The 13,802-nt window shown below is 47.1% G+C and overlaps 1 protein-coding gene across 8 annotated transcripts in view; it reads right to left on the minus strand.

Moving 5' to 3' along the window:
* The window catches only part of LOC135921697 (uncharacterized), a 381,860-nt gene that overhangs the window by 136,418 nt on the left and 231,640 nt on the right, over positions 1-13,802 (minus strand). For 4 of the 8 annotated variants that reach the window (XM_070527008.1, XM_070527009.1, XM_070527007.1 and 1 more), the window contains exon 2: positions 2,789-3,010. The exons of the other annotated variants lie outside the window; for them this stretch is intronic. In XM_070527008.1, the coding sequence (XP_070383109.1) occupies positions 2,789-3,010 (222 nt within the window). The remainder of the gene's footprint in view (positions 1-2,788; positions 3,011-13,802) is intronic. 8 annotated transcript variants of the gene reach the window in all.

Here is a 13,802-nt window from a genome sequence, read left to right on the forward strand (position 1 = left end):
GCGATATTCTTTTGGTCGCTACGTTACAGAGTTGTAAACATGATAGTTTCAGCTTCTGAAAGTTTGCAATTTTTGACAACTGTTATATAAAGGTTGACGGCCTAAACCAAAAATCCGCGTCCACCAGTCACTGGATTTCCACTTTTTTTAATGCAGCAAATCTCATCAAATCTGGTCCAGCAATTGACGAGAAAAACTATTTCTCCTTTCCCATAAATTTAGATAGGAACCCCCGAGCTAAAGGTTCCTTGTAAGCGCCTTTCTTTTTTTTTTTTCCTCCAGGCAGAGAGTCTGAATACTTCTGGTTGGGGTGCTTCGAATGTGCTAGCTTATTGCGTTCTTCAGGCTTGGGACGCAGGCGATGTTTGCTTCCTACAGCGCGTGATTGTAAAGTTAAGCTACATACATAATTGTAATAATGTTCGAGTTAAGTCTGTGATAGTGGCTGTTACGCCACAGCGCCTTTGGAAAGTTATCTCGTGCGGAAAAAGAAATCCACACACGTTATCTCTTTCTGAGGCTTTGAACTCAGTAGCTATGACACCCGTAAGCGCTCCCAGTTGACACGTTCATCATCTCAAATTTACAATTTCTCAATGTTCACGAACGTCGTCACGTTTTTCGGTATAAGTCGTTTCCGTCGCACATTACGGCGACACGGCCTCCTCCATGCTCCAGAAACGTTCTGTTTTGATACCTCGACACCATTTTTCAATATGTCTTAAAAAATAGACATGCAATAAAATGTGAGCGACTCCAACAACAGCTCCCAAGGGCCCATTGAAAAAGTTAATTAAGAAATATTTGTTAATTAGTATACCGGAACTCAGAATCTTAGCAGTGAAATTATGAGGCACGCCGTAGTGCAGGACTCCGGAAATTTCGACCACCTGGGGTTCTTTAACGTGCACCTAAATCTAAGTACACGGGTGTTTTCGCTTTTCGCCCCCATCGAAATGCGGCCGCCGTAGCCGAGATTCGCTCCCGCGACCTCGTGCTCAGCAGCCTAACACCATAGCCACTGAGCAATAACGAAGGATACTGATCAACGTCTTGCGATATCCGTCCGATGTGCGTTCTAAGAAAAACTTGCACACTGCGCACAGATGTAGAGCTGAAGTTACGGAGAAATGAAATATCAGAGATTACAAAGTAATAAGCATTTCGCGAGTAACACGACAGCACGACTTCATACCGGTAGTTATCTGCTCGTTCAAGGTAATACAGGCCAGGTGATAAGTGGGTAAGGCGAAATGACACCGATATTATATCTGTTCATGAAATTCTGAAGCGAAATGGTTTAATCCGCTCAGGACTAACATCACACTATTTGAAATTGTATTCGACTGCACATAGTGATCTTCAGACGTACACCGCTAAGGATCCTCTGAGAATGAAATTTGAGTGATGAACTGAAAACCATGGAAAGTATTTCTGATACCCGCAGAACTACGCAATATTTCATTCGCAGCAGCGAACCAACTTAATGTCGTCTTAACCATCTGCTATCTATTAAATCCACAATTTTTACGCTAAATAAGTTTGAAAGTGGATAGAAATATAGTGGAAAGTGCGCTAATGTGGAAGCACTACCGAGAAACTAAGTTGGGCACAGTAAAAACTGTGATAGTAAACTAACTGGATAAAACTTCTATTGTGATTTCACAATTAATCTTCCGAATGAAGCATTAACCAGTTGGCTTTAGTGAGCAATATTCTGTACATAATCAGACAATGACCCGCACTGTACCAAGTATAGGCAACGCACACGAAAATTGAGAACGCTTTTACAATAATTGTTATAAATACTGTTATATTTTTATTTAATAATTTTCAACAGCGCGTCATTGTAGTCATCTTCCTGCATGTGTTATATACTGACGGACTTGTTCGTTCTTAATATTTGCAACAATACAGTGTATGATTACATTGCTCTTTTCTTCTGTTTTACAGTTCATTTGTATATTGAATGATCCTTGATTTACCCCTCGTTCTTTTTTTCCCTGGATTAGAACAGTGCCAGAATACGACCTCGAACCAGAAACCCAAATAAACTTTTCAGCACAACCCATATAACAAAAACCAGTTTGTCGGTCCTTTTCAAGTGTCTCCGGCTCTGGATGCGACTGCTGATCTTCATCAAGTCCTCTCTTTTTCACGCGGTAAACGCAATTTAAACAATCAGCGCTAGAGTCAAGGACGCCAAAGGCAAAAGTTACTGAATTCGAGCCGTCTGCGTACTTTTTTTTTTTTGCATCGTCTGTACGGCACCGGGAGATGCGGATCTTAAGTCGCCGGTCAGATGCCGGAATCATAAACGGAAGTAGGTCAAATCCGACGCGAAGAGCAGCAGCGTCCGACCATCCACCCACAGAGAGAAGCGGGCAACGCACGATTCGATCAAAAAGGAAGGAGCGTTGAGCGACAGCCACGTCACCATACGAAGCTCGTAAAACTAAATCCCCCGTTCCACTATCCCAGGCCCCCATTCCCTCCCCCATGCTCCCCCCCCCCCCTTCCCGGCCCCCGCTTCTTGTCGTCTGCTACACCCTTCCACCTCGCAACATCTTCTTCTGGCATCCGTCCGCCATACTGGATGCGGCACGGCGCAATCGCTACGCAAGCGCCACGCTGCGGCAGCAGACGGCGGTGTCGGAGTGCCGCGCATTTCATTATCCCACTTCGCACCGCCGAGGGGGCGCTTTGTTCTAGGCCACGGTCATGGCCCGTCGTGCCTTCGTGCGTGTGCGAAGTTGACTGCCCGTTCAGTATTCATTTTGTTTCTTACGCAGGCGCGCATAGTAACGCCGAAGACACCTCGCGCAGCGCGTGTCAGATGCCCAGTGGGTGCCTTCTGCAATGCGCTCGTGCGTTTCGGTTCGTCTGCCAGGCCTCTTGAACGACGCACTGCCCTTACGTCGTCGTCGTCTCAGCACGCAACCACATGGAGCGTATTTCCGGCGTATTGTCGACGTATTGTCGACGTGATGTCGCTTCGTTGCTGGTCCACCTGCGTTAGTAATTCCCGGTCAGTCAATAAGGCGTTGCATGTTGGTTACACGGATTGCGATGGGCATACCCCTAGTGAGCATTTCGTCCACCGTAAACAACACCGTATTCTATAACTTCCGAGGCGCAAATTTCAGGATAAGAAACAAGCTTACGAAGAATTGATAGCTACGCCTGGACAGAGCAATATAACACCGAGAAAAGAAGCTGCGAAGAAAGCACGTGAGCTGGTACTCCCCATGAATTCTTTATTGAAGGCGAATGCTACGAACTTTGTGTTGTTGCTTTAGCTATCGCTATCAATTCTTCAACTTTTTTCGATATTTTTTTCAACATTGCTAATGATCCAAAAGCACAGTGTTGTGCCCACTCGCTAATGTTTTCAATCATTAATTTCTATTTGCGTAAATATCACAGAGGGGTATCAGAAATGGGGCGGGTTTGATCAGAAGAAGGTATAATTGTCACAAGGTATAAATTGAACGAAAACTTGTAACGCTTTGTAGGAAACTTGATGGGTAGATGATTATTCAATGAGATGACAGTGATGAGCAAATTTCTTTCTAGTCATGGACCGCAATCCGCCGCAGTGCCTCTATTGACTCGCTTCGTTAACGTGTTCCCAAGCTCTGTACAGTAAACAAGCGTTTGTTTACCTTTATTCAAGGTCGGAATCCTCTGTGATCAATGCCGGTCTTACATTAAACGGGAACCGTTGCTGCCGCTAAACCGTATGAGATTTGACCGAGAATGATCAAGGAAAGGGAACTATTTAAATTTCGCAGTCAATGTTGAACATTTCAAGGACAAAGGAGTGAGACAGCGCTTTACAACCAGCTAGAATGTGCCTCTAGTCCAAAAGCAATTGCATAAGCCAGCAGAAATTCTCTGGCATTTGTGCTCCCGTATTTCATGCTTTATTTCGGCAATACTCTTCCCGAGTCGCCCAGCATTCGCGACCTTTCGCGATGACTCCTCCCAGTCATGGCGCGTCGTCAACCTATGAATAAAAGTTTACCTTTATTTGGTGACTCTACTGGCGCAAAAACGGGTTTTCACTAAAACGAAAAAAGCCAAGTTGTATTTTTTGACTCACTCTGACTCAACATGGCTGATATGTAGCTCCCTTTTTTTATAGTGTGAAAGCTAATTATGGAATGAAACTTTGGTTCAGAGCCCCAGGTCCTTTTTATGGGCACGCATTCAGTTCTTTTGGTTAAGAAGCAGCTAAGGACCGCCCAACAAGCGTTGAAGCGAAAAAAAAATCGCAGTTTTACCCCAGGAACAGGTGGGAAAAACTTCATTCAGTAAAAGAAAGAAGAGACAAAAATGGAGGCATACTCAGCTTAAGCTCACAGCAACGTATACCGCAGCATTCTCGATTTGATTGCCTCATGAACATTCTGTGAGTTCATAAGTGTGGCTTTCGAGGTATAAGTATTAGTAACTGAGAGCAGAATGTCATACAGAGAAACGAGTTTATTTCCGGCGAATTATAGAGAGGCTGGATATTATGTACTCCATGCTCACATGCAGTACTCCATATATATACTATTCGTTCAAAATTTCAAGGGTGATGCATAGTGTCCTGTTGAATTCGTTGTGTTTCTGACGCGTTGGCTCCTTCCAGTGCAACAGCGCATCGAAACGCACCAAGCGTCTTACCGAACTGGCTGGCTTGCGAAAAAAGGTGTTTCATGCGATTGTTTCTATGGCGCTTGTCGATGCATGCATCCGTGGCGTAACTGTTTCAATATCAAGCTCGCGTGCTTGGAGTTTCTGCGTTCCAATCGTTTTGTCGGACGATTTTGTTAATGTCTATTTCATTATTAGTAATGCCGTTCTTTGTCGAAAGTGACCAGTTTGCAGCGTCGCAAAGTCGCAAAGCTGTTTGAATCCGCAAGGACGAAAGTGAGGCCAATCTCATGCACTATGGCATCTCATGGCTTCATTTCATAGTTTCATGGCTTCATTTCCGAGCTGGCCGAATCGCCCTGCCTGTAGTTCCAGTTAGACACTGACGCCTCAATTCTCTCTAATAATTGTTCTTATGAAACTATTTGCCTGATAAGGGTAAACACGTATAATACTTCTTCGTGGCACCGTTCCTAGTTGGTGCCATCATCCCGCTTGGCGTCAGAGGCTGGATACGTAAGAAAAAGTGCCTACAACCCGGCAATAAAGCTTCGCTTAGAACAATGGCAGTAGCTTAGCTCGGCTGTGCCAGGATATACGTAGCGAAAGCTAAGGCATAGCATGGCTAGCCTTGGTTAATCTTGATTGCAAATCCAGTTCGTCTGGTTGTCTAGCTATGTTGCGGCGTTTAGCCAGTCATTCGGCGCGCTGTTCGCCTGTTTCCTGGGCGATTGGCTTCCTCTTCATCTAGTTGCGATGTCGATTCCAGGTCTCCTCCTGCTTATCAGAACTGTCGCCATCCATACTGCCACCTGAACTGTGGTTGCGGCGCACGCGAGCACTCCTTTTCAAACCTTCGACATGTTATCAGGCATGCGACGCAGCTGGCGAAGCGAGCGCAACGTCGAGGAACGCGTGTGACGTCATGCACCTCCTCGGAGCACGGCCACGGCGAAATCGCAAGTTCGCCGCCAGTAAAGCTTTCGTTTTAAAAATGCAAGCAGGCTTTGTTCTTCCCGCTTATTCCAGGAATATGAATTTAATCGGATAGCGAGGTATTGAACATTATACGAAGTGTCAGTCGTTCTTTTTATAGTGTACTGCAGCATTCTGAGGCTGGCCGCGATGTGTGCCCGCTTCCTTCTCCAGGACACCAGGATCCACTGGGCGCTTTCGCTTCACTTCGCCTTCCGGCTCTGCAACGTCGCGCGTTCAACGTCGTGCAAGCTAGCGTTCCGACGCTTCGACTGCTCACCGAGCATCGCTGTTGAAGGACGCCGTACCACGATACGGGTTTGGGTGCCTATCGGTGACGCGTACAATTTTGTTCACTACAATCATCATGCAATGAACGTTTTATACACATGCACCCTAAGCGTCGCACGTTCAGTCTCATGCAGTTTTGAAGTTTATTCCCTGCACCGATCACGAGCCATGCTCAAACCCGCGCACCGAGCCACTCGGCCGCACAGTCTGAGACGCCACGCAGCTCTCACTGCGACGAAGGCGAAGTATGATGCTTGAGCTCCTGCGCCTTGCCTCCGCGCGTGGTAGCCAAGCACATACCCATGCACGCAGTTCTGTTGACCTCCCTGCCCTTCTATGCATTTTTGACTCTGTCCCATGTCGAAAGAAAAATGGTGTTGAGAGGTGTGGGCCTAGAAAACTACTACGTGTATTCATTGCTGAATTTAAAGATTCTGTGCCCCTTGTCTCATGGCGGCGCAAACCATTGCGGAAGACTGACCAAGACCGGACCGCACGGTGGTGCATACCGAATGGCCAAGAAAGGAAGGCCAAATATTCTAAAGAATCCATCCACTGATTACAATGCGTCATTCCATTATGAAGTTGAAAAAATTATGAAGTTTTACGTGCCAAAACCACTTTCTGATTATGAGGCACGCCGTAGTGGAGGACTCCGGAAATTTCGACCACCTGGGGTTTATTCAACGTGCACCTAAATCTAAGCACACGGGTGTCTTCGCATTTCGCCCCCATCGAAATGCGGCCGCCGTGGCCGGGATCCGATCCCGCGGCCTCGGGCTCAGCAATTCCATTATGAAATCGGTGGGCTCAGAGGTATGCCTTTGAGCATACATTTATGGTTGGATATTTTGGACAATACTAACACACACCAACACGCACACAGAGACAAACACATACACACACACACACACACGTATATATATATGGGTAATGGCACGCATTAGTCACGCTAGAAGTCGTGGAAGAAGTGTGAGTGGTAGCTGCTGCAAAAACGAACTGTAAACGGCCGTTCGCTTAGAACTGACTGGCTTTTCCTCTCCTGACAACATATATATATATATATATATATATATATATATATATATATATATATATATATATATATATATATATATATATATATATATATATGTTTATATATATATACTCAAGGGCAACATTCAAGGGCAATGAGATGCGAAGATTGGTCTAACGGTGCTTTGCTAGCAGGCGCCTGGCGAACGCAAGTGAACGTTTGTGGTTACATTGATTTGCTACGGGCTAAAATTACGTGCATACCCTTTCATTACATCTTTAGTTGCCTAATTATGTCACTTTATTGTGATCACCAAGCCAGCCCTTCAGTAGGGTTGATTCTTTGAAACTTTGTTTTAATAACACTGCTGTCACGCCCTGGCCCACCCTCATTGCGCATTCTTTGTCGCGTTTTGCGCCACAAATATGAAACGCGAAAAAGATAACTGAGAGAAATGTATGGAACTGAGAAATGCTGAATATCACGTTTTCAGAGGTGATGTACAATATGACATCAGAGTTTACGCACTCATGAGAGTACTTGTGAATTTGCGCAAATTATTTCCACTAAATAGCTAATCAATTGTAACAGTAACTTCACCACTGTGCACAAGATGATTGCTATCAAGACACCTTTGGCTCCAACGTCTACCTCGTACAGAAGTAAACTTTATTACAGGCGTATTAGTTACTTAGAGCGTAGCAAAGGAGCTAGCATGCAGCCGCGACGCGGTTAGCCCACTATGCCAGCATGACGTGGCACATCGGGTCATCAGCCTTGATCGTACGCTCACAGGCCTCGAGCGTGGGAGCTTGTCGAAGAATCGTTCTTGATCGGGTGTTGGATGGGCACCCCCAAAGAATGTGATCTGAGTCTGCGGTTAGTACTTCGCAGCGCCTGCAGTTAGGTTTAAACTCTTGCTCAGAAATTTCAGCCAACCCTTTAGCGCTTAGCATGATCGAGTCTGTTTATTTTATTCTCCTTGAACAAATACACAAGGAAGGAGTAGCCACAAAACGCTACTGAGATTAGTAGCTTGACGAGGTTGCTGCCCATTTTAAAAATTACCAGAAAATTTACCACTGTGCACAAGGTGACTGCTTTTACGACACCATTAGTCTCAACGTCGAATCTGGTATTTTTTTTTACAGATTGGCCCTCATGAACTTGGACACACGGTATACCAGGTGCTCCTTTTTTTCTAGCTGCGCCAAATCTTTTAAATGACAGCGCATTTCTAACCCTCTAACTTACTCGGTGAGGCGGGCATTAGCTTTAGGACAAGTGAAAAATGCTTATTGAATAAATAATACCACGGCACTCATTACCTCTTCAATTATTTACATTATAGCACATATTGCAGTTTAATTGCAGTTTCAGGGACTACAAGTAAAGGAACGCACGCGAGGAGATAAGTTTTGCGAAATTCATTTACAAAGTGCCTGATGAAAGGTATTGGCATTCCACTCAACAACTTTTGTGCTTGAATGCAAAAAACAGCTCTTGTCTAAAAAAAGGAAGTGAAACAACAATGCATTTTTACAGCAATCTTGGGCACTCATATCTCAAAACCGGGGCCAGAATTCCTTCGAAGTCGATATGCCTTGCAAAAAAAAAAAAAAAAACTCACTAGTTAGATTTCGTGAAATGCAGTTTGGGCTGCATATAAATGAGTACGGAAAGTAACTTCGTGAAATTTTATTATATAGTCAAATACGCGTTGCACTCTACACGGAAGTAATGTACACCTCATCCAGTAATGTAGTTGGAGGGTTATAATTGTGCCATCTGCAACAAGGGTACTTTTAAAAATATTTGGCATAGCTACAACCGTAAATCAGCAGTTTCGCCAGCTGAGCGAAAGACTGACTTCAGTGCCAAACTTTAGGGTTGCGCGCGTACTTCGCAGGAAGACGTGGTGGATGCTCACTGGTCATGATGTTGGGCTGCTGACCACGAGGGAATGGGATCGAATCCAGGCCACGGCGGCCGCACTTCGACGGGGGCGAAACGCCAAAACACACGTGTACTTAGATTTCGCTGCACGTTAAAGAACTTCAGGTGGTCGAAATTTCCGGCGTCCTCCACTACGGCGGGCCTCGTCGTAATCGGAAAGTGGTTTTGGCACGTAAAAACCCATAATTATTAAACACCTCGGAGGGTGTCCAAACTATGAGCGGCTTCGACTAACGTGGACACAACCCGTGCGTTTGCGCCAAAATATCAGGGATTCTCGAAAATTTCAACCCGCCGACCTCGCCGACCTCGCAAAGAGCCGCGCCAGTAAGTCTGCGGCACTTCCGGGTTCGAGCAGTGTTATTGCTTTGCGCTGTTAATATTTAATAGCCTGAGAAGGGTTACGATAAAACGCCTGCGCTGTGAATGTTATGTTTCGTGACATTTATTTGTGGGCTGCCGCATTCGAAATTCTCAGGAACAATTTATTGATGAACGTAGGAACTGGCTCGAGCAACTTGCGCAATAAAGGGAAAAACAGCCATCTGTTCGTTCCTACCAATTGCTGCAATGATAGAGCGGCTGCTCCGGAAAGGCGGTGGTCCCGGTTTCAAGTCCTGGACCACGACGAATTTTAACGCGACAGCGTTAAGGAGCTTGTGTCGCAGAAAAGCTGGCGTCGTCGGCGTCGGCGGCGTTGGCCGTGAGTGATAAATCCCGGCAGGCATTTCATGAATGAAAAACAACTTGCAAGATGGTCTGGGTGGGAATCGAACCAGGGTCTACCACTCAGCCACGAGTTCGATGCTTCAAAGCGGTACAAAAACGCCTCTAGTGAATGCAATGTTGCTTTAGAAACGAGCCGTAGAAAGTTATACTGCGGTGTATATCGGTAATTATGAACATGTAACTTACAGAAGTCGCAGTTACACGAGTAGCAAAGTGCGTTTCCGCTACATTTCTTCTGCGCTTTCCGCACACGCAGAGCCATCTTGCGGCAAACACAGAAGACCCGCTTCTCTCCATGTACGGCGCTGCCCCGACAGGTGGCGCGCCACGCGCGCATTGGGGCTGTGCGGGGACTGGTGCGAGGCGCGTCGCGGCCCGGACTCCCTCTCCCCTGACGACGCTTCGCCTTGCTCCCTCACGGGTTGCAGAATCAAGCGTCCTTCCTTTCTTTCTTTCTTTCTTTACATCACTATCTGTCTATCTCTCTGCCCGTGCCGATCACGACGTTTGGCTGGCGTGCATCGTTTCCCCCTCCTTGACACCGAGTTCCTTGGTTCGTTCCGCTTGATCAGGCGCACGTTTCGTTGCAGCGCCGAACGCTGCGTTGCTCGACGCTCACCGCATCCGCGTCCGATGCTGGGCGCCTCGTAAGTGATCGCTGCGCCATAGCCCATTGTATTGCACCCCTTGGTGGGTCGACGGGAATGCTGTCGCGTTCCACTCTTCAAGGCGAAACTTAAGCGTCCTCCAATTTTTTCTTCAACTGCGAGGCTTTTCTTTCGAGGAAACCGTATGGGTTTCCTTTGTAGCGATTGCTACGAACTGTTGGATGTCTGATTTTCCGTTTATTAATTACTTCTCTCCACCTTGCGTGTTTCCGCAGAACTATTAGGTCAAAGTTGAGTGACAGAAAAGTGTAGCAATATAACCCGCATACACGGCATTGATAAGCATACGTCATACTAATGCCTAAATATATGCGGAACCTCATGGCGATGACGACGACGACGGCGAACATTTGCTTCCGCTATTCATATAATTCATATTGGAAATAAGATACACTCCATACATAATGGGCACGGGCTGACAGAAAGGCACACAGTATAGCAGCCAAACTAATTCCGTGACAGTATAGAAAGAAACATTCACTTTAAAAGTGCGGCAATGCGAGAACCAGTGGCTAACTTCGTGCCATTGTGGGTACTTTTCCGAGTTGTACGCATGCGCAAATCGAAGAGTGTCAAGATCAGTTGGAAGTTGCGCGGCATTCCGGGGCGGGTTACACAAAATCGCGACTTCAGACGACCTCGAGGCGCGCTATTTGCCCCTTGCTGCGGATACAACACTTGACCATACGCCATGGCAGCACTAGAACACGAGCGACTATGCTTATTTTGTTTCGCCAGCTCTTTTTATTTGTGAATTGCACCTGTACAATTTAGTTCCTCGAAGAAATTTGCTAAAAGGCGCTTGCAAAATGTGAAGCTCCTTGTAAATATACAAACATCTCGCGTTGCTTACAGCTACTGCAGATATATTTTCATTTCACTAGCAAAACTAGTTGAGCAGCTAATGAGGTTGTGAATAATTGGATGTGTGAAATTGAGAAATTCACACCGTTGTTGATAATCACTCCCTACATTCCTCCACATTTCAATTGCGATAAGTTTTTCAAAATGTGGTAATTTGTTCATTGGTTCACCACCGACAGGCCTAAGTCCCTTTTATGCGAAGCATATTACGAGAGCTCAACCCAGCTCCTGAGGCGCGGCAGTGTCGCCTTCAATACCACGTGACACCATGACGTCACGACAGCGGAGAAACGGGGCTCCAACTCGCGCCGTCGCTCGCGGCGTCGCGGCGGTATATAAGCAGCTGCGCTTGCCTCTGCTAGACACTCGCGAGGTGAGATGCCTCCCGGAGACAGAGCTGCTCGTTGGAATGAGAAGCGAAGGTTGCGGCGTTCTACAGAGACTGTTTCTAGGTGGCTTTGCTATGGCGCAGCGACTACGCGCCCCGCATCGGACGCGGTGAGCGTCGAGCAACGCAGCGTTCGGCGCGACTACGAAATGTGCGCCTGAGCAAGCGCCGCACGCCTGAGCCGACGCCGACGACACCGGCTTTTCTGCGACACGAGCTCCTTAACGCTGTCGCGTTAAAATAAAGGCTAGTATGCTTCGCATCCTGGGCTTAACCTTTGCTAAGCCACAGCCAGTTTTTTCCATCTTCAAAAGAGTGATTCTCTTCGTATGTTAGGCCTTTTCTACATCTATGATGGCACGTCAGATTCTCTGTGGCTCTCAATTCTTGAAGATGTAAGGCGAAATGCTGAAAATGTTCAAGGGGTTGATTTACACCTACTCGAAAGAAGGTAATTAGCGCAGTCTGTATTTTGCGGCCGAGTGTGGTACGTTTGTCACGTTGTACAGCCACCATTACGGGTTATCAGGTCACTGCAGTCTCTTCTTGGTTCCTTCTTCTGGTCGGGCCGTACAGAACCTGCCTGTCGCACGACACTTGGGCAACCACGCTGTCGTGGTGGGTTTGAGTTCCTATCAGTGTCGGTCCGCTGCCGTCTGCTTGTCCTGCGACTTCTGCTCCCCCTGTTACAGCGCCATCAGTGTACTGCGCGCGAACTCACCTGCCATTTCCTTGGCACAAAAATTCGGTACATGTTACCGGGCGTGCACTTAAACCACGGACAACAAGCGTTCAACGCACCTACATTTTACTGCACGGCCGTGGCATGTTACCGACCACATTCAACAGGTACGTCCTGATGTAGACGCTCTCGAAAACCGTGTAGTAGGTACCACGTCAGTCTTACTGCTTCCTCTAGTTCCCCCAGCGCGCCTCGCACGCTCCAAAAATGTGTCGCGGGATTCGATAACGGCGTAATTTTTTCATAGTCATCTACGGGACTTCATGCGTCGTCTAGGGTGGCAAGTACTCCCAACGCCTGAGAGACTAGAGTGGTGGGGCATGGCCCCTCTTCCCTGTCTCCAAATTGCCACCTTCAAGAATCCAACAAGTATGTGCTGCTGCAATGCGTCGTTGCAGCGTATTTTAGAGGGCCATGCATGCTGGTTTCTGGGGCCTTGGCGTTAACCGCTTTATTACACCCGATCGCTGCAGGCGTGGCCGCCTTGCGCGACCTTTAATTGCTTCGGGGGCTTTTTTTCTGTGGCGTAACCGGTGCAAGGCAGTTGCCGCCATGGAGCATAGTCGCCGTGCTCTGTTTCCACTTCAGGAGAGGCTCAACTTTGAACTACTGTAGTTTATGCCAGAGGAGTTGTTCTGCCTTGGGGAACAGGAGTTCCTTTGACAGGGGTCATACCGTTTTCTGTCAGTGGGTGATCGACATGTATGGCCTAATTTTCAACCAGCCTGGTTCTTGTAGCCGTGCCATCAAAAGCAGTCACTGAACATACGTGTATGTAGGTGCGCGTGATTTCTATGCGCTCTCGTATGCATGGTCATCTTTGTATATACACACGTCATAGAATCGCTACAAGACTATGTAAAGTCACATCATCATTGTACATAACAATTCTGTACACTGTATATATTGGACATCACTTTCCGTAATGTGAGAATTAATTTATGTGCATGTGTGCGTTTCCGTGGGTCTGCGTAGTTATATGTTAGTGAGTCTGAAGTCGGACACTTCTTTCAAAACGCGCCCACTATACAATGTATCGTACTTTGTATTTCTTATCGTCCTGGTGGAATTTGCCGTGATTGTTACTCTGTTCGTATTAGCACTTGTTGAAATAAACTTTTTTAAACACATGAGCTCCATAAGCGTTGGACAGTGCAGATGCTTTTTTTTTAGTTTCTGCTGACGTCCCTGCGTGTTCCACGCCAGGGAAGTCCACATGTCACGCCATGGCGCTTACAGCGTCGTGGACTCCCTCGAAGACCCACGTCTTCGATGTTGCTGCCCCTACGGGGAATGGAGCGGAGACCGTCGTCGACGCGACGGCCTCATTAGTTGGCCTCTCTGAGGTCTACTGCGTTGAGCACATGGGAGGCCTCAACTGCCAAGTCACCGTCCAGAGCATGGCTCCCGTGACGCTAATCGTCGATGCTGGCTGCCTTGTCATCGGCGGCGAGCGTTGTCCAGTCGTTCCCGTCTGACCGCAGGTCACCAACGTAACCTGCCTCCTTCTGCCGTCCTTCGTTCCGA

This window comes from Dermacentor albipictus, chromosome 10 (assembly GCF_038994185.2).
Source record: "Dermacentor albipictus isolate Rhodes 1998 colony chromosome 10, USDA_Dalb.pri_finalv2, whole genome shotgun sequence".
In the NCBI taxonomy this organism is placed as follows: Eukaryota; Metazoa; Arthropoda; class Arachnida; order Ixodida; family Ixodidae; genus Dermacentor; species Dermacentor albipictus.